The sequence below is a fragment of the Colossoma macropomum genome, unplaced genomic scaffold (genome assembly GCF_904425465.1).
Source record: "Colossoma macropomum unplaced genomic scaffold, Colossoma_macropomum, whole genome shotgun sequence".
NCBI classification, from domain to species: domain Eukaryota; kingdom Metazoa; phylum Chordata; class Actinopteri; order Characiformes; family Serrasalmidae; genus Colossoma; species Colossoma macropomum.
The window spans coordinates 10,468,372-10,488,063 of record NW_023494793.1 but is presented as its reverse complement, the minus strand read 5'-3'; the positions used below and the strand labels follow the sequence as shown (position 1 = coordinate 10,488,063).

The following is a 19,692-nucleotide window of genomic DNA, read 5'->3' as shown; positions in this document are numbered from 1 at the left end:
GAGCTTTTCAACTTTGGTTTAGACAAAAAAAAAAACACTTAAAAAAACTAGTTCCTACATTAATAGATTACGTGGTAGCTTAGTAATTGACCAAATATTTCCATACTTCAAAGTTTAAGTTGTTTTTTTGGAAATATTATTTTACTTGATGCAATATTTCACCAATTTCTCACACGTAACTATACATATTTACAAGATTACTTATAATAGAAGCTAATGGGCAGTTGCTGAGCCCTGTGAATAAGCATTTGAAATACATACATGACTGAACATAGACTCTGACCACTACAATTCAAACAGTAAAGGTCTTAGGAGGAGACAGACGAGAGAATGTTGCGCAAAAGCTTTTCTTTTAAACGTTTATCCAGCTTTCAAATACTAGAGTAACACGGTAAAAAAAGGCAGTTCCAATCACTTTCACTTTCTTTAATTTTTTTTTTTTGGTATTCATGCACAATCAAGCAGCCCACATCACTACGCTGGGAGTGAACTAATTCCGTCTGGAAAATTCTCATCTGTAAAAGAAAGAATAATGCAGATTTTTAAACTAATTTACAAATACCTTTGATAGAAAAATTAATGAATGAAATCACATAAATGTTTTTTACATAAACATTTACTGGTGACATTGAGCAACTGCCCAATGACTTCTACTAAAAGTCACTTGTTTTTCTGTTCCGTTGTAAATACACAGAAAAATGTCTGAGTAACTGTTTGTGGTAATCAACTGTATGCTACAGATGCACCAGATAAACAATAGGTTTAAAACTGCTGGAGCCTGTGTGTACACTTCCTTTGGTGATTTTCTAAGTGAAAAAAAGTTAACACATCCTCCACAGAGAACACACTTGTGCACATTTTTTAACATAGTTTCTGTGCTGAATTTAACAAAAATATAAAATGTGGCCTGTAAAAAAAGTTATGGCACATTGGATATTTTATTCTTTTTTCTCAATATTTTAATAAATATTAATTATGCACTATAGAAATAGAAATTATGCACTAAAATTGTGTTCCCTTTAGAGGATGTTAACTTATTTTCATTTAGAACATCAACAAAGTATTTTTTTAATTATTTTAGTGTATTGTTATGAAATACATTTTTAAAAACTCGAGGCCTATCTACCTTCTTTTACGTTGTGTATTGTTTTGTCTTTTTGGCCCTCAGCCCATCACAAATATTGCACTTCGGCCCCCTCAAGACAAAAAGCCTGGACGCACCTGATATAAAGAGACATTATTTCCAAATGTATCCACCTCAGCTGCTTTTTCATTCACCGGCAAAGCTGAGTGTGATATAATCGAGTATGAATTATATGTAGCTGACTGCAGGATGTGGTTGTGGTGAATTAGTGTGCACACTGTCTAAATTTGCCGATTCCATGCTTAACAAATGAGTTGATGAAACAGATAGAGTAAATCAAATTTATTCCTTCCTTCATGGATATAATTAGGGATGATACAGGCGGATGACCCTATTATCCTCTCATCAGAGCCAGTTGCCCTGTTTGCCCTGTGGTGGTCCAAAAAGTACTAATACATTTCTTTGAGAAAGTAGAATTTTTTTTTTTTCCTGTCTTACTGTTTTGTGCCATTTTCAGATTTTACACTTATTTGCTGGTTTTCTTGTGCGCACACACACACACACACACGCACACACATGCTCACACACACACACACACACACACTGCATGCACTTGTTCTCTCTCTTGTGGTTTCCCTGCGAGATGTGCTGTGGCAGGCAGGTTTGTTTTTCAGCCCCATTGTTGCCGGCTGGTGTCGGCAGGCAAAGTCAAAGCATTAGACACAGCAGAGAGGCTGCAGTTAGTGCAGGGATTGATGCGCGGCACACACAGCTCAGGCTCACTCAATCAGCACACGGCTACGGGGCCCTCAGATCCGGCGCTTTGGATTCAGCTCACAGCTCGCAGAGCTGCTCTCGGGGTGTCTCTCAAAGCTTTCCACAGAGCTGCGGAATTTGATTTAGAGTGGTGGCAGTGGCTGCGAGTCGTGTCGGAGGCCCATTAAACATAATCAGTGTCGTCGGACTTGGAGAAGCAAAAGTAGCATGTTTACTTGTGCGTTTTTATTCATTTATTTATTTATTTACTTTTTTAACTTCTACTAGCGCCTGTTGAAAGTATTTGGCAGTGGTATACGGATTTGGCTTACTGTATTGATTAGATGCAGTTCTGTTGGTTTCACAGTGAGTTTCTGAGGAGGGTGAGTTGAGGTTAGTGTCGAAAACTCACCCAACTCCAGCAGAGTTTTCCAATCCCGTCCACAGAGACCTCCAGCAAGTCACAATCTGGTTGCTTCCAACACACCTAAGCCAAGTAAATCAGTGTTTTACAGCCAGGGTCTGAAATGAATGCTTTTCTCCGTCTGCCGCTGAGGCAGATAAATGACATTTTTACCTACCTAGCACTCTGAATTTTTACCATCCACTTCTGAAATCCACGGTAAGCATTTACTAGTGCCGGCCACTGTATTGTCTATAGCAGGGATGTTGCACTAAAAGTTGCAAAGGACCGCTTACATCAAATATCTTGATTCCAAAGGTCCAGATAAACAAACTACCAAAGTTAAGGGCAACAGTAGTTACCTTTAAATGCTTAACTATTAATGATAATAATGCACATAAGGCACATCAAATGGATTTTGATTAACCGTTTTATTTTAAACTCACTTCTGTAATATAATGAACATTTCAAAATTGCATGGCAATTGTTTAAAAAATGTAAGACAATAACAAAGCTTTTTCTTAATGAGTATTTCACACTCTTGTGCTGTCAGGAAAGGACGAGCAATCTGGTGAACTTTTCATGTTGATCTTTGGGTTTATTTTGTTTGTCCTCAGAACTAGATTGTGTGGGTAGGATAATTAAAAGTGTTTTGTTTTGCAGTGATGTTTAACGTTTCCACTTTTGAACAGATTAGACACATCGGTTTTGAACCTGAAACTGGGAAAAAAACACTTCAGTTCTCCATTTATTTGCTTTTTTAGATGCTGTTTTTGCTGTCGACTTTCCTTTTTAACAAGCCATGTTGACGCTTCACTACTCAGACTAGAAATAGTAAATAAAATGAAAATATGTTAAATTATTGGCTTGTTGTTTACATAAGTTGTTTACATAAACGTGTTGGATTGTATATATAATATTTGCAAAATCCTGGAAAAAATGTCCCGTGGCCATATTGTTGACATTCTGTCAGCATAATGTGTGAAAAGGCGGTGCCTAATCAATGGCTTCCAAATCAATGGCTTCCAAATCAAGATATCAAGAAAAGGTTTGATTGGAGGTGTTGATATTGACCCTGTCAATACATCACGTCTGAGTCCCGATTATGTGTTATTGCCTGCAATAACATATCCAAGCATCTATAATTACCTTGTAAATACTGTATTATCCTTCATATCACAGTAGCTAAAAGCATACAAGTTGCTAGAGTCATAATTATTAAGTTTGTGGAAGAGTCAGTGACAACATCAAATGTTGTCGTAAATGCAAAAGTGAGTATTAGCTGCATGTCTGTGTTTGATGGCGTAATAAGTGTTAGCATTACATAAGCTTAAGCTAATATGAGCCCTGCTAACATTCTGGCATCAACTGTATTCATTGTCTAGCTAAAGAACAAGAGATTGTGACATAAATACAATAAGAAAGTCAATTATCAGTCAGCGTTAGTTGTTTTTATTGAATATTTCTCAACACTCAAATATGATCAAGGGCAAAAACTGCAGAATTCATCCTTCACCTGACTGTCTACCCTTGACAGATTGATTGGTTTTTCCTGTTTATTCTCACTATCTAAGGATATCACAACATGACTGTATTTTATCTGTCAGGACTCTCTATTAACTAACGATGTACAAACAGTGTCTCTATGTGCCCCACTGTCACCACTGTCATCAGTGCCAAGTGTGACGTCGATTGAATACTACAAGCATGTCAAACTGGGGACCTTCTGGGCCGAAGTGCTGCAGAGATTAGCATTTACCCTCATCTGACATTCTTAATTCAGTTCATGAAGGATTTGCTAATTAGCTGATGAGCTGAATCAGGTGTGTTTAATGAGGCAATGTGCAGAAGTTTGCAGTGTTTTGGCCTGTGAGGACTGGAGCTTGACACGTGGAGTACTATCTATAAACTGCAATACAGGACTACTACAGAAGCTGAGCTGGTTTTTGGTGATTTGTTTCACTTTTTTTAAAAAAAGAGAGGTTTGGAAATGTTTAAATGAACACATTAACGTACATAAAATCACCTTTTATTATTTTAATATGTTTGTATTTGTTGTAACATTAGTGTTTTCTGAGCAAATACATGCTCATTGCTCAGATAAACAGCTTTTTAAATCTAATTTGCGTAGGTGTCTAAACATAAACAATACTGACTGATATACAGCAGCGTCCAAAAGTCTAAGATCACCTTGATAATGTGAAAATAATTGCAGAACATCTCAGGATTTTGGAAAAATTTAAAACAAAGTTGTGTTTAGTAAGGATTTCTTGGTCACTTTTGAATTCTTGATCTCAACTGAAATTGCAAATTTGACCCTGACCATTAGATTTTGTAGTGTTATTCCTCCCATTAAAGCACATGTTCACACAACTCTTATGGGGATTTGGTCTACATATCATCATACAAACTTGGAAGCCCATGCCAGCTCGAGTGCACACTGTCAAAGCAAAAGATGACATCTTATATATTAAGAAATTCAGTTTTTGTCAAAATTTCAAAGATTGTACTTTTCACTCAGATATTTATGCTGATAGTATTATTTGAAATGAAAAACTCTCCATTAACTTAAAAAAATAATGCAAAGTAGAAGCATTTTCACTAGTTGTCTCTGACTTTTGGACCCCACAGTATGTGTGCAGTATATATATACATATATACACCTATAGTCTACAATGTATTTAGCAGGACTGTAATAGAACTATGAAGAACTTTTTTGTCCCCCAGTTTCATTGATGACATAGATGCTGCTCTTTGCCTTTGTAGGGCAGTATAGTAGAAAGGCAGAGTTTTCTATCTAGTGTCTCTTACATTTTGTTACATATTCATTTTACAGTATTATGGGAATCCACGCCACCTGTTAGCACACAGGTGTTATCTCACTGGGATCACCAGTGTATTGCTTCTGTCTCACTAAAAAAAGAAAGCGGAAAAATGAAGAAGGAAAAAATCCAAGTTGCCAAAACATGACGTCTTGTTATTTCATCATTACATTGAGTTTGCACACGCTGCATTCAAATTAAGCCAACATTTGCCTAACGAGCCAGCACCCATTTAATTATTGAAGTGATGTGTGAAAACTTTGCCTAGGCAGGCTCAGTAAACCCGCCGTGGTGCTCCGCGGAGTCACAGCTGGAGCGCTGCACTTGCGCTAGTGACAGCACAGCCGTTAATGATAATGGAGATGCTAACGTTGATTATAATTGCATGTGTGTTTTCTAACTGATGAAGCCCCTCCCCCAAACCCACCCAGTTTGTGTGTTTTGTTCACTTGGTGTCTGCTGTTATTAACTTGGTGGGCATGATCAGGGCCATTTCTTGCTATAAGCAGTATAAGCAGCCACTTAGGGACCACAGTTGGGCTGTGTGTTTTTTCTTCTCTTTTTGTGTGTCAATCATGGTTCTGGCAGAATGAATTGATGGCTTTGCTTCCAAAATCAAGAAAACAGGAATGATGGACATGTCCCTTAAACGCACGCTGTAATTTATTTGTGTTTATTAGTGCACTTGTATTTAGTGGTGTCAAATAATGTGTTAACGCGATAAATGATTATCGTCACTAATTTTCTTGCTGTTAACAAACTTTCATAGTTTGAGCCTTCAAACCATCCATAGTTCCACCTTGAAGACAAGCAGCTCATGTGCTGTTGCTATGACACTGTGGCTCTTGTCTTCTTGTTCAAATACAGCTTTCAAATGGCAAGTTCCAAGGATGGCTCTCTTAATGAAACCAAGTTATTTCCAACTACTACCATGCTGTGAATTTATCACTGAAGTATACTAAGTTGTAAGCATCATAAGTGCAGCCAATATGCGATATTCTGCAGACTACACTGTGCAGGGGTTGTAGGAAAACTATGAATAAACTAACAAAAGCAACAGTAAAGGGGACAGCTCCAGTTCCTCTCAAAATAAGACATAAGCAGTATGAGAGTGAGAGGCTACAATTGCAGTGGAGTAGAAACCATTCGCTGTATATTTGATATACAGTCGTATGCAAAGTGTGAACGCCCATGGTCAAATTACATGTTTTGTTGATTTTCTAAGTGAAAATAAGTTAACACATCCTCTACAGGGAATACACTTAAATATGGCATTTCTATATTACTAATTTAGTGCACAATTTCTGTTTTTTTGCTGAGTTTAACGTATTGGATAAAAAACATAAAACATGAAATTTAAAATGCTTTTGCACAGGCTGCATTTTATGTTCTGTTTTTTTCTAATATGTTCAATCCAGCAAATAAACATGAATTGTGCATTAAATTTGCAGAAGTGTGTTCTCTGTAGAGGATGTGAACTTACTTTCACTTAGGAAATCAAAAGAACATCTAATTTGACCAGAGGTGCCCAAAACTCTGCATACAGCTGTACACTGACGTGCCAAAAGCCGTGGGATAGCAGTATGTAAATTGATTATGAAATGGCGTTACCTCAGGGGATGGCTTGGGAACGCCCACACCTGTATAAACTGTGAGGTGTTGTCTTGTGAGTAAGAGTGAACATTGGCTAGTGTGCTCATGGCAACGCGAATTTAAACTCATTTATGAATCTTTTTCCTGATCAAACTGAATGAATCAATAATTCCCTTATATTTTTCCATACAACTACAGTACTAGGCATGGGAAGTGGAAACCAAGTGGCATGTCACTTAGAGTCCCTGGATGTTTAGAAACTGCCCTGTTCATGACTCTGATGCTCAGCATCCTCTGTGGTGTATGACTGTGAATGTAGCTTCACAGAGATAAGAAGGTTTCCCCCTTTCTGCAGTAACATTGTCTTACAGAGTGAGTTTCTGACAGCAGCTGCCCAGATGCAACCCATATGCAGAGACTGGGTCAGATCCGTCCGTGTGTGTGTGTGTGCGCATTCTGCCGTCTGCTTGGTGCCCACTGAGAAAGTCCCGGCCGCAGATTTGCTTTAAATTTGATCCAGCGCACAGATGGAGGCGCCGGTGACTTGGCCCCTCCTCCAGCAAGCTGCGAAACCCAAACTTGTCCTCATCTTCCCTTTTTCAGCCTCCATGAACCAGCGATGGGCTCTCAGTGGAAGTACTTGGGGGCAGTGACCCTGCTAATGAACCCAACAGGGGAAAGACTCACATTCTGTCATACATTATTTTTTAACCGAATCTCGCTTTTACTCGCTCACATTTAGCTGACTGATGTGCGTATATCCTGGGGGGATTACCGCCATTTAAAAAGCTACACTTAACAAACTCCTTCCATTGAAATGTTGTTAGATTATAAATAAATACTGTTAAAATGTCTTAAATAGTTGTTTTATCCTTAACATTGTAATCCCATATAGCAGCTGTCTTTAGAGAGTCATAGAGTCTCCCTCATATTGTTCTTCTTGGCCATTACCTGTCCCTCCTGCTGGAAAAATGACTATTAGAACCATTAGGATTAAAACCTGATGGTTTTGCTTCCTAATAAGAGTTGACATAATGGTTACGTGTAGGATACCTTTTGTGTAGGACACCTTTAGATCCCATCAGTAAAACACGAAATACCATTTATGATTATTGGACACCACCAAGAATTAAAAGAAGCTTGTAATGGTTTCTGGGATTTGTTTTTTTCAGCAGGGCTGGCCTTCTTAACGCTGCAAGCAAAATTCGGTTTGAGTGTCCAACTTCCCCCTCATTCTGAAATGCTTCGAAGCAAGAGCAATACCTTTAGAGAATCATAAGACATTCCCGCTATAAAATGTACACATTGACCGCAGGATTACCAACAACATAGGGGCGTTAGTCACCTCTATACACTCATAGCCACTCAGTAATCATGTCTTTATTTGACTTGTCTCATGTTAGCATCATTATACTGTATGTTTTTTTTTCATGACAAGGTAAAAGAAGCTTTTACCTAATATAATGTAGTCATATATCAAATTCTGTATGGTAATTTTCACTTTTAAGTAACTGACAGCACATCTAACAAATTGCAAGGCTTAAAATATGGACACTGGCACAGCATTTGGTAGCTAGCTAGCAATTTAGCTAAATTGGAGAAACCACTACTGAGCCTTCACGGTGACAACTTTTAACATATTGTGAACTTCTTTCTCTGGCATAGATTATTAAAGCTTGCCCAAACTAGCCTAAAATATCCCTGTAATTGTAGTCTCTTTATCTAGCTAGCTAATGTAAGTAGAGAACTAATGATGCCAGCTGTAATGTTAGTTTTCTCTCTAATGCAGCATTCAGCTGAAGCTTGTAACTCAGAGTGTCCCACCTCTGACTGGTAAAAAATGTAAGAAAACACCCCCTCAACTGGGAATTCCTACTCAGAAAAGTTGGAATGGTGTTTTCCACTTTGAGTATAGCGTACGACGTCGAATCAACATGGCTGCTCACATCATCAACAGTAATTAAGAACCACTTCTCTACTTTCAGTATTCAATTTTTCTGTCCACTTACAGACACTGTAGTTGTTTAAACCATAAAATGCACTGTTTTACATTAAGAACGTTAAAGTTGTCACTCCTTCCTGTGGGGAAAAAAAAACAGCATAGACTAACATGAATACCTTGCTGGTCTAAGCTGATCTATACTGATCTGTTTCTGGTTTGGTGCTGGTTCATCTTGCCATCCTGCATGGTCATGCTGGTTGACCAGCATATTAGTTTCCCCTGCTGCAGACTTGCATACCAGCATCCAAAACACAACATATGCTGGTTTTGCTGCCAACCAGCCATGCTGGTCTATGCTGATTTTTCTAGCAGAGATATCAATAACATTAGATTAGATTAGATTAGACTAGATTCATCTATTGTCATTGTGCAGAGTACAGGTACAGAGCCAATGAAATGCAGTTAGCATCTACCCAGAAGTGAAAAATACAGTATTATTTACATATAAAGTGCAGAAGGATGGTATAGTGGTAAAATATATATATATATATATATATAGATATATATAGATATAGATAGATAGATATGCAAGTATAAATATGATATACATATATACAGAGTAAGTGGAGAGTGAGTGAATGAGGTAGTATGTCATATGAGGTAGTATGTCCTGTGGGAGGAGCATATGTAAAAATATGCAGAGTAAACTTGTACAGTAATTGTTGGTGCAAATATGAACAGTGCGGTAATACTAGGATATAAAGTACAATTACAGTGCAGTGAGTGCAGAGATACAGTTAAATTGACGGTGTGGAGTTCAGCAGGGTCACAGCTCTTCCTGAGTCTGCTGCTGCAGAAGTGGAGGCTTCTGTAATGCCTGCCAGATGAGAGGAGGTTAAAAAGTCCATGGTTAGGATGAGAAATGTCCTTGATGATATTCTTCGCCCTGCCCAGGCAGCGCTTATGGAAAATGTTCTCAACGGATGGTAACTGGGAACCTGTGATGCGTTGGGCAGTTTTCACCACCCGCTGGAGTGCATTGTGGTCAGCAGTTGCTGAACCACACTGAGATACAGTTTGTGAGTATGCTCTCAGTGGTACAGCGATAGAAGTTCACCAGTATCCTGGGACAGAGGTGAGCTTTCTTGAGGCTCCGTAGGAAGTAAAGACACTGTTGCGCCTTTTTGACCATGATGGAGGAGTTTAGGGACCAGGTGAGATCATCAGAGATGTGGATACTTGAAGTCAGACACGTGCTCTACCTCAGCTCCGCTGATGTAGATGGGAGAGTGTGTCTGGCTCCTAGCCCTCCTGAAGTCCACTATGATCTCCTTGGTTTTCTGGGTGTTGAGCGCCAGGTTGTTGTCCTTACAACATGCTGCCAGGTGCTGCACCTCATCCCTGTAGGTCGTCTCATGGTCACCTCTGATTAGACCTATCACCGTGGTGTCATCCTCAAACTTGATTATGGAGTTAGAGCCATAAACAGGAACACAGTCATGGGTGAACAGGGAGTACAGAAGATGGCTGAGCACACAGCCTTGTGGCATTATGGTGTTCTGGGTGATGGGGAAGGAGAAGAGTTTGTCTAACTTCACAGACTGAGGTCCAGTTGCAGAGAGATGTGCTGATAACAAGCTGGCTAAGCTTTAAGATCAGCTTGGAGGGGATCACTGTGTTAAGTGCTGAACTGAAGTTAATGAACAGCATTCTGACATATGAGTTTTGACAGTCCAGGTGGGTCAGTACAGTGTGGAGCGCCATGGAAATGGCGTCTGTTGACCTGTTGCAGCGGTAGGCAAACTGGTGTGGGTCCACTGTAGCAGGCAGACAGGACTTCAAATGTGAAAGAACTAATCTAAAGCACTTGGAGATGAAGAACTAGTCTTTCAAAGCACTTGGAGATGAAAAGTGCTTAGAAAGACTAGCTGGTTAGCTTGTTGCTACCAATACTCACTTTCATGGAGACATTCATGTTTTCCCCACTTTGTAGCTCGAATGCACGGAGGTCAAAAAGGACACAATTCCAAGCTCCGGTTTCCCACCTCTGAGCCTAGTTACATGAGAGAAAAGTACACGTACCTAAATCTTGTTCTTGCGTCTCACTTGTGTTTTTTCTCTTTCTTCCTCTGTATCTGACAGATAATGTTATTTAGACCGTGTTCTGTTACATGTCTGTCTAACACTGTATGGATGACTGTATTACCGGCATGGGACTGTGTGTATGGTTTCATGGCTCTGAGTCAGAAAGCATCTACATTGCAGAAAAGCTATTCACCAAAAACTAGTAAAATTATATTACAAATTTAATTGCTTATATTTAGTAAATGCCAATGAGATAAGCAACTTTTACTATTTACTGTTTCTTTAAATAAGCAATAATATCTAGTTTCATATTACCCTAAATATCTTATATCTAACTAGTAAGAAGATATGTAAATATATCACTTTAAACATGATATAAGCAACAAATATTCTTTCCATGAAGAATAATAAGATGCAGGTACTCAATAAGACTATATTGCTGGTAACCTAAGTGATTACACAGCAAATAACATGCTGAGAAACAAGTACCAGAAGATTCCAACTCCTCAAATACTCTTTACACACATCAAAACCACCATGTCCTGGAGCACAAAAACATTGTAAAGCAGTTAGAGAACTTCTGAGCCTCCAGTTAAGTAAGAGGTAATTGCTGGTAGCCTAAGACTCAAAATGTTACACTTCACCATTGAATTAAGCCATCATGAGCTGTCAGCTTACAACAGAGAACCATGAGGTATATAAGACGAGCCCCTATATCTTGTTATTGTGCTGGAAACAGAATAGTATTAAATCTTTTTTATATTATTAAATTATTATTTTTTTAATAATTAAAGTCATGTACTGTACATACTGTATTCTCTTACCTTAAATGTACTGAACACCACCATCTTTTGATTAAAATTAGTTTTTAAGCATTTCTGATCTGCTAGTGTGCTTCACAGGGTTGTTAGTTAGCTAGCATTACCTTGCACCAACTTTGTAAGGTCATACTACACACTTTGTAAGCTGACTTAAAGGCAGAACTAAGCTTATTCCCAGAGTAGACATAGCATCTATCTTGTAACGTGCTCTGATTTCCTGTTACTTAACTGGAGGCAACAGATGTTCTCTGACTGCTTTACGACGTTTTTGTGCTCCAGGACATGATGGTTTGATATGTGTAAAGAGTATTTGTGGAGTTGAAATCTTCTGGTATTTGCTTCTTGGCTTGTTAATCGTTGTGTATGTTCGTTCCCAAATTTTTCCATCTTCTTCAATTAACATCTCAGCCAAATTCTCTGACAGATATCAGGGATGCTCACTTTTACTTTTTGGTTAAATCATGTTCTTTAGATATCAAAATAAATGTAATCACAGCTCTGAGAAATTAAAATGCTACGCTGCCAAGCTGGATTTTGTTGTTGTAGTTGATTGAAACTAAACAGGCTGAAATTAACAATGAATTTCCCATCATACTAATGTTAGCTTGATAACACAACAAGAAAACAGTGTTTTCTTATTGTGTGACCTTTCTCATGTATACACAGTAAATATTTTTTTGACCTCTGACTGGAAAACATGTAAGAAAACACCTTCTCAACTGGGAATTCCTACTCAGAAAAGTTGGGATGGTGTTCTCAACTCCGAGCTCAGCGTATGACATCATCGACATGGCTGCTCACGTTATCAACAGTAATAAAGAATTTCATTAATTTATTTTTCAACATATAGACACAACCAAGTCGACCGGAGCGTAACCCTGAACTCGGCAGCAGCAGAGAGTAAGGCCAAGAGCTTCACATTACACTGAATAAAACTTTACCAGTTGAAAAACAACTGATGTCTTACATGAGAGAAAGGCACATGTACCAAAATTTTGTTCCTGCTTCTCAAACAGCTTGTGTTTTTTTCTCTTTTTTCCTCTGTGTCTGCCAGATAATGCTATTTGGACAGTGTTGTGTTACATGTCTGTCTAACACTGTATGGATGACTGCATTACCAGCACAGGCCTGTGTACACGGTTTCATGGCCCTGAGTCAGAAAGCACTACAGAAAAGCTATTCACAAAAACTAGTAAAATTATATTAAAGTTATATATTAACACGCTTTTACCTTTTGGTTGGATCATGTTCTTTAAATATCAAAATAAATATTGCAGCTTTGAGAAATTACGTTACTAAGGAAGAAGAAAATGCCTCTGCATTGAAGCTTGATTGACTCGGCAGGAACAGGCCTAGGCTATAAAGTCATCAGACATACAACATACAACGCCTATGCTTTTCTCTGTTGTATGCATGTTTATATTTATGTGCTACACTCTTTCATCTATCACTTTTTCAACCCACGTGCTGCCTAAAACCGTCACTTAGGGCTCTGCTCAGGAGGTGCCTTTGAACGGTTTTCACCATTCTCCATGTCTGAAACACTCGCTCCCCACATCTCACCTTCCTCGCCCCCCAAACTCCTCCGCACCGGTCCCATCTTTCAGTCCGCTTTGATCCTGCACTCTGCTTGCTCGCCCCCCCTCTCCGTGCTGGAATTGGTTTGATGTAGGACAGAGCTGCCTGCACAGAAGGATGAGCATGCAGCAAGCCCCGCTCTGACTGTAGGAGATTCATGTTTTATTTACCTCAGCTCTGAGACAGCACTCCAGCCCTGCCACTGCAATGACAAATGTACCACGCTCTCTCTCTCTCTCTCTCTCTCTCTCTCTCTCTCTCTCTCTCTCTCTCTCTCGCTCCTTTAGTGCCGTTAGCACAAATGCTAATATTCTCTTATACACTACAGTCTTCGTGCTGAAGCTCCTGTAGGAAGGGAAATGGTTGAGAATGCATTGATGTCAGTGTGCCTGCTGACTGGAGACAGTGGTGTAACTAGCAGCAGTGCAGATGGGAAAATCGCACTGGAGCCAGCAGAACGAGGAGGGGCCCGTGGCAACTGGGCCCCCTAACATCATTATATCACTACTTCGCAATTTTACACCCAAGACTCCTGGGTAGCTATGATAACTTGAAACATGACAACTGAGTTAAATGAATGGTTTGGCGACAAGTCTAATTTACATAATTTTCCTCTTACCTCAGATGTAGTTGATCAGTCAAGACATGTTTGGTGTCCAAATTTTACTTCTTCAGTTTACCACTGGAGCTACAAGGCTAACATTGCTAACAAACACTAAAAGTTAATAGTCACCCAAATCTTTTCCATAAGCACATCCCCAAAACTTCTCTCAACCTGCTCAAACAGCATCCAGCTCTTCATTCAGACTTGTCAATGTGGTTTAGGACACAGTATGACTTACTGTGAGCTATAAAAATTACCAAAACTTCACTGTGTAGCTGAATGCAGTGGGCAGTAACTTTAGACAACAAGCGTTGTGCAAAATTGGGACTCCCTCACAGAATATGACTCCCCTTCATGTTAACAATAGATTACATATGTGATTTCTGTTGTTTCTATCTATAAACATATATCTTCAGTTAAAAAATTCAAGAATAAAGTTATTTCTGAGAAGTAACATCTTTCTGTTGAAAGATGTTTTGGGGATGTATTTATAGAAAAGATTTGGGTGACTTTGGACTTCTAGTAGGTGACTTGACTTCTAGCAATGTTAGCCTTATATCTCCTGTTCTAAACAAAAGAAGCAAAATTTGTACACCAAACATGAGTTGGCTGATCGACTACTGGGGTAAGTGGAAAATGGTGTTAATAAGATTTTTCACTAAGCCGTTCCTTCAACAAGCAGATAGACCTATCCATGCGCCACCCACTTCTGTAGTAAGTTGGACAAGCTTCACAGAATGTTGGCAAGAATCCCTTTCAACCTAATGATTTTAGGTTGAAGTTTAAAATTGCAACATTGAGTTCCAGTTTAAAATGCTACTCTACCAAGCTGGGTTATGTTGTAGCTGATTTGAAACTAGGCAGACTGGAAATGACAATGAATTTCCCATCATGCTTATGTTAGCTTGATAACACAACAAGAAAACAATAAGTCTATCCTAAGAGTGTGATATTTCTCACATATACACAATAAATATTAATGACACTTAATATAGGTACTTATATGTACAATTTCTCGTTGGGTTGAATGGAGTTTTTGTCAACATTCTGTAAACCTTGTGTAAACCAGCAGGTGCTATTTGTGGGTGGGGTATGGGTCGGTCAGTTACATTGTCATTAGTTTTTATTTAGGGTAATAATGAGGGTCCGTTACTTTGTTTTTGCACCAGGGCCCATTTACGCCACTGCCAGGAGTTGATGGTTAAAATCAATTTTAATGATTAACACTTTTTATTGATTTTTATCCTAGATTTGTACAAAGGCATGTGCACTTCTGCATTTTAAAATGAGATATTACTTTCATGCTATTTTTTGTCAGTTTCATAAATGTAGTATTTATGAATACAGTGAATATGTATTTTGTATTTGTACAGAATACATATTCACATTCTAACGTGTTTCCATAAAGCAGATGCTGAAAGCTTCATACTGGGGATGAATATAACTGAGGTGATGTTGTCTCTGTTTGTGCAGACATCCGGGGCATCCAGGACTTTCTGGACAAGACATCCCAGCAAGGCATGGACGTGTCCCTGCAAAAGGTGGAGTCTAACATTAACATGATGATCACCGGAATGTTCCGCACCATGAGGGTGGAGGAGTTACACCGCTACAGAGACACACTGCGCAGAGCTGTTCTCTTCATGAGCCCCGCCAGCGCCAAGGCCTTCATTACAGAGGTGCAACGCACAAACATATACTCATTCTCATACATACACTGCAGTTCAAAAGCTTGGAATCACTGTTTTCATTAATGTTAAAGCAATTCTGTTGCATGTTTGTGTATGATATGATTCTAATATGATGCTAGTACTGTTAACCATTATATATTTTAAATAATTTGTAGAGATCCAAATAAAGTGGTCTCACTTTCTTTGGATAGTTCACTATAGTTCCCTATAGATTATGTACAGATGTTCAAACTGTACAAACTATCTGTTGAAACTGTTGATTCTAACTAGTGATAGGGTTGGGGTTAGGATTTGGACCAGGGTTAAGGCTAGGACCAGGGAGTTAAAGACAATTATGGTCAATTTAGTCAACATTTAGTTGAATGTAACTTATAAATTAAGTATCTACAAATGTGGACTATGCAAATAAAGTGTTACCTACGCTACAAAAGTTTAGGCACACATACTCCCTTATTTTTAGCCAATAAAGATATCATACTGTGAAATTACACACATGGAATTATGCTGTGAGCATTAAAAAATAAAAACAATCTTATGCACAGGCATTTTTGGGAGTCAGGGGCTCAAGGGGGAAACTGAGCAACATCAACATCAGTTAAACTTTATTCATTAAAATTCAATTTACTGTATATTGCAGTCACTCTTATGAAGAAAGATGTGTAAACATGTTTCAAACAAAACCAAATGTAGTGTTAAGAGTTCTTCCAAAGGCAGCCAAAAGCACTAACATTAATACCTACACAATTGATTCATCAAATAATATTAGTTACAATTCTATTTAAGAGCTCTGCTGTGTCTGTATAGATTTCAGTTTTTTACAATAATGAAAACTTAGTGTAGCAAATTATTAACTTTTCATTGCTGATATTTTTCAAAATAACTATAACATGTTATGTGGCACTTTTTCAATGGTTTATTTGTGGAATTTCCAGCTCTGTGGTGATGTGTGACAGGTTGAAATTACTGAGGAGAACCACAGGTGGTTGCATTAGAGGTGGCGCTCAAGATGTATGAATCTTGTAAAACTCAAGCCAGCCCACAAGCTCTGTTCCCAGGGTGAGGCTGAACCTCAGCTTGCTGAAACTGAGGGCAAAGGGGCAGAGTCTCAGGCCCCCCTGATCACATGCTTAATCTTATATTTTAGAGATATTAAAAGTAGCCCATTTATTGCCTGGATGTAAACTTCAACTTTATTTTGGCATTCTCTCAGCAGCTTCATGAAGAGCCACTTGGGCTGCTTTTCTAACTGGCTTCACATATGCTGAGACCTTGCTGGCTGCTGAAAATATAGCAACACCCACAAGTTGTTTTTTCAGATGTGTTGAGAAAGTCTGTGTTTTTGCCGTGCTAACAAATTTGATACAAATATCAGTCTATATAACCATAATAAGCTGTCCAAAAGGAATTAACCATTTAAAAACCACATTTTAAGTGCAGTCGTTAAAATATTTCAAATGACCATGTATAACATTTTACTGAATAAATTATCAACAGTTATTGATGTGAACAGTGATTACAGACTTTTGAATGTACAAATATTGGCCTTTTCAGACATGGAAGTCCAGACCAAAGTCCGAACCAAGGTTCTTGTTTTTTTGCACTGTATACATTTGATCTGGTTAGTTTTTGTTTCATATTGCAATTTTGCCAGCGCACTAAATAACTTTGCAAAACAAGCCTACATCCTTTCATCATCCTCTACGTAGGTTGCAGCTCCCTATACTTGGCATTGATTGGTTTGTAGAAGAGCATCCATCTGATATCGGCATGTTGTTAGTTCAGTGGGTATCCTTTTCTGTTTGAAAGGATAAAAATTAATGAACAGATTCATTTTGTTGCCACTATACTACCTTCATATACTGCTGCTGCTTCATCGTCTCATCCTCTTAGAAAATAAGGTATATGTTTTGGCACCTTATGCATTTTCAGGTTGACTTTGGTTTTTTCGTTGGACCAAATTACAGTTAAATATTCGTCTCCTCTCCATGTGTGCTACAGCAGGTCATTTTTACTTCTCTTCCAGTTCTTCTTCTTCTTTTTCGGGTGACAATAGCCTCCCTCAACTTCCTGCAATTTGTCCGAAGTCCAATCTATCCAAAAAAGTGTTTTCACTGCAGACAAATTGAACCATGGTTCAGTTTGAACTGGACCAAGACCTCCTTTTGGCCAGACCAAATTTTGGTCCTTTGGTCCAGGCCGTGGTTCAAGGCAAATTTCAGACCTGTTCTTTTGGTTCAGACCAAACTGAAAAGTCTGAAGGTCCAGACCAAACAAGGCAGGTGTGAAAGCACCCTATTAATATGCCACACACCACAAAGATGTCTTCTTTTACATTTTTAAAACTCAATTTGGGCAAAACTTTATTGCTTGTACTACAGCAGTCCACTGTGCATTTGCTCCCTTGGATCTTTCTTCAGGGTAGCACTCACATAATATAGAACTACAGGTCCCAAGTCGCAGTGTTTTCATTTTAATTTCATAGTTTTCAACATTTTCAATGTTTTTATAGATGTATACTCATTTGTCTGCCACATTATTGGATTGCATATTATTCCTTTTTTTGCTGCTTTGTGAGTTTTGCTCGCAGAAGCTCATTGTTTGCTAAAATGAGCCAGCCAGTCATTTTAATTGAAACATGTCTTGCCCATGTTCTGATTGGCAATATATGTAAAGAAGCCATTTAATGGTTTTCCTTTCTGCGATAGCTCTCATCGGGAATTAAACCATGAAGCATTGCTTAATCTCACATGCTATTCTCATTCTACTTTAATTAAAAATCTCCTGTGAAAAGCAATCAAAATCCAATTCTGCCGCCGTGCCGAATAGAAGGCGACTGTCAATGTTGGATGGGGCTCCCACGGGCTGCGGTAATGACTCTATGGCCTGAGGTCTCTCCATGATGAACGAAAGGTTGACTGGAGGAACCTCGCGCGTTAAGCGTTTCTTCATTCTGCTGGGAAAAAGGTTCAACCGAGGCTTTGTTGTTTTTCTTAATTGCCTTAGTGCGTAATTACAGCGGGAACGTTTTCATGACAGTGTGTTTTGCGCAATCGTGCCTTGGCAAAGCCCTTATGGCATGGAGCTCCTCATCCCTATACTGAGAGGGTTTATGGAGAGAGAGCATGTTGCGCTGTTTGTAAACACTGCTTTATGCGCTAAACGCGTGATGAATGGGAAAGTGACATTTGCGGCCTCGTTGTTGCCCCTTGACTGCGCGCAGTGGATATAGCAAGGGCTCCAGTGCCACAGCGGGAAGGGCTATTAAACATCTGTTAGCTCGGCGAGCTAGCACCCGTATCATTCCTCAGTCTGCACATTCAGTGTCGCGCCATTTCAGTCTGAGCGGGAATATTCACATAAAACCTGCTTCATGTGCCTATTTTGGCTTATTTAAACCCTCTGTCTGCTTGGCGAGGTGGTTTTATGGGTAATGAGGGACGCTCTCTTTAAAGCCCCTGTCAGGAGCTGTTGGAACCTTTCCATTGCTGCCCAGGAATAGCCCTGAAGTTGCTGACATAAAGCTCAGTAAATGTATATAATGCATGTTTGTCGGTATTTTGCTGTTTGAGTTGAGGCATTACTGCTTATTACTGTACTTCAAAAGCCTCTGTTGTTTCAGTGTGGTTAGTCAAAACTGCTATGGCTGTTGCAGTGATTCTAATTGGGATTTACAAGGTATGGAAAAAGGTTTTTCAGGTCGTTTCATGCAGCATACACTCCTTCACAAAGCTGCTTCTGCACACAGGGGTCAATGACCAGTGTTGGACAGTGATAGACTGAAGTATTAATATAATCTATAGTATGTAATCTGATTACTTGTAATGAGAGTAGGATGTCTTCGAAAATATGCATAATCAGATTGCAGTTGCTTTTTTAAAGAATTTCTTTGAGATTAGGTTGTTCAGTAGGTAATGTAAGCTTATTTTTCAGTTACTGAGTGTGCCCATACGTAGAACTGTGTCTTTAAGACTGATAATAGTTAGGGGAGAACGTTTAATGTAGTTAAACAGGTTCAAATAGGATAAGTATGCTTTTACTGATGTTCTCATATTCCCATGGCAACATCGTCTGTGAATTTTGCTAGGACTTGGACAGATATTTCTTGCGATTCACTCTGAATACTTTATTTCATAACTACTTTTTTTTTCGCCATACAGTTGTATGCAAAAGTTTGGATGCCCCTGGTCAAATGAAATGTTTTGTTGATTTTCTGATAACACATCTTCTGCAGAGAGTGCACTTCTGCACATTGTAGTGCACAATTACTGTGTATTTGCTAAATAAAATGTGGGCGAAAAAACACAAACATAAAA

At 38.8% G+C, this 19,692-nt stretch overlaps 1 protein-coding gene across 1 annotated transcript in view; it reads left to right on the top strand.

Moving 5' to 3' along the window:
• grid2 (glutamate receptor, ionotropic, delta 2) overlaps nt 1–19,692 on the top strand; it is a 588,027-nt gene that overhangs the window by 336,771 nt on the left and 231,564 nt on the right. Inside the window, exon 4 of the mRNA XM_036578447.1 lies at nt 15,162–15,367. Coding sequence (XP_036434340.1) covers nt 15,162–15,367 — 206 coding nt within the window. The remainder of the gene's footprint in view (nt 1–15,161; nt 15,368–19,692) is intronic.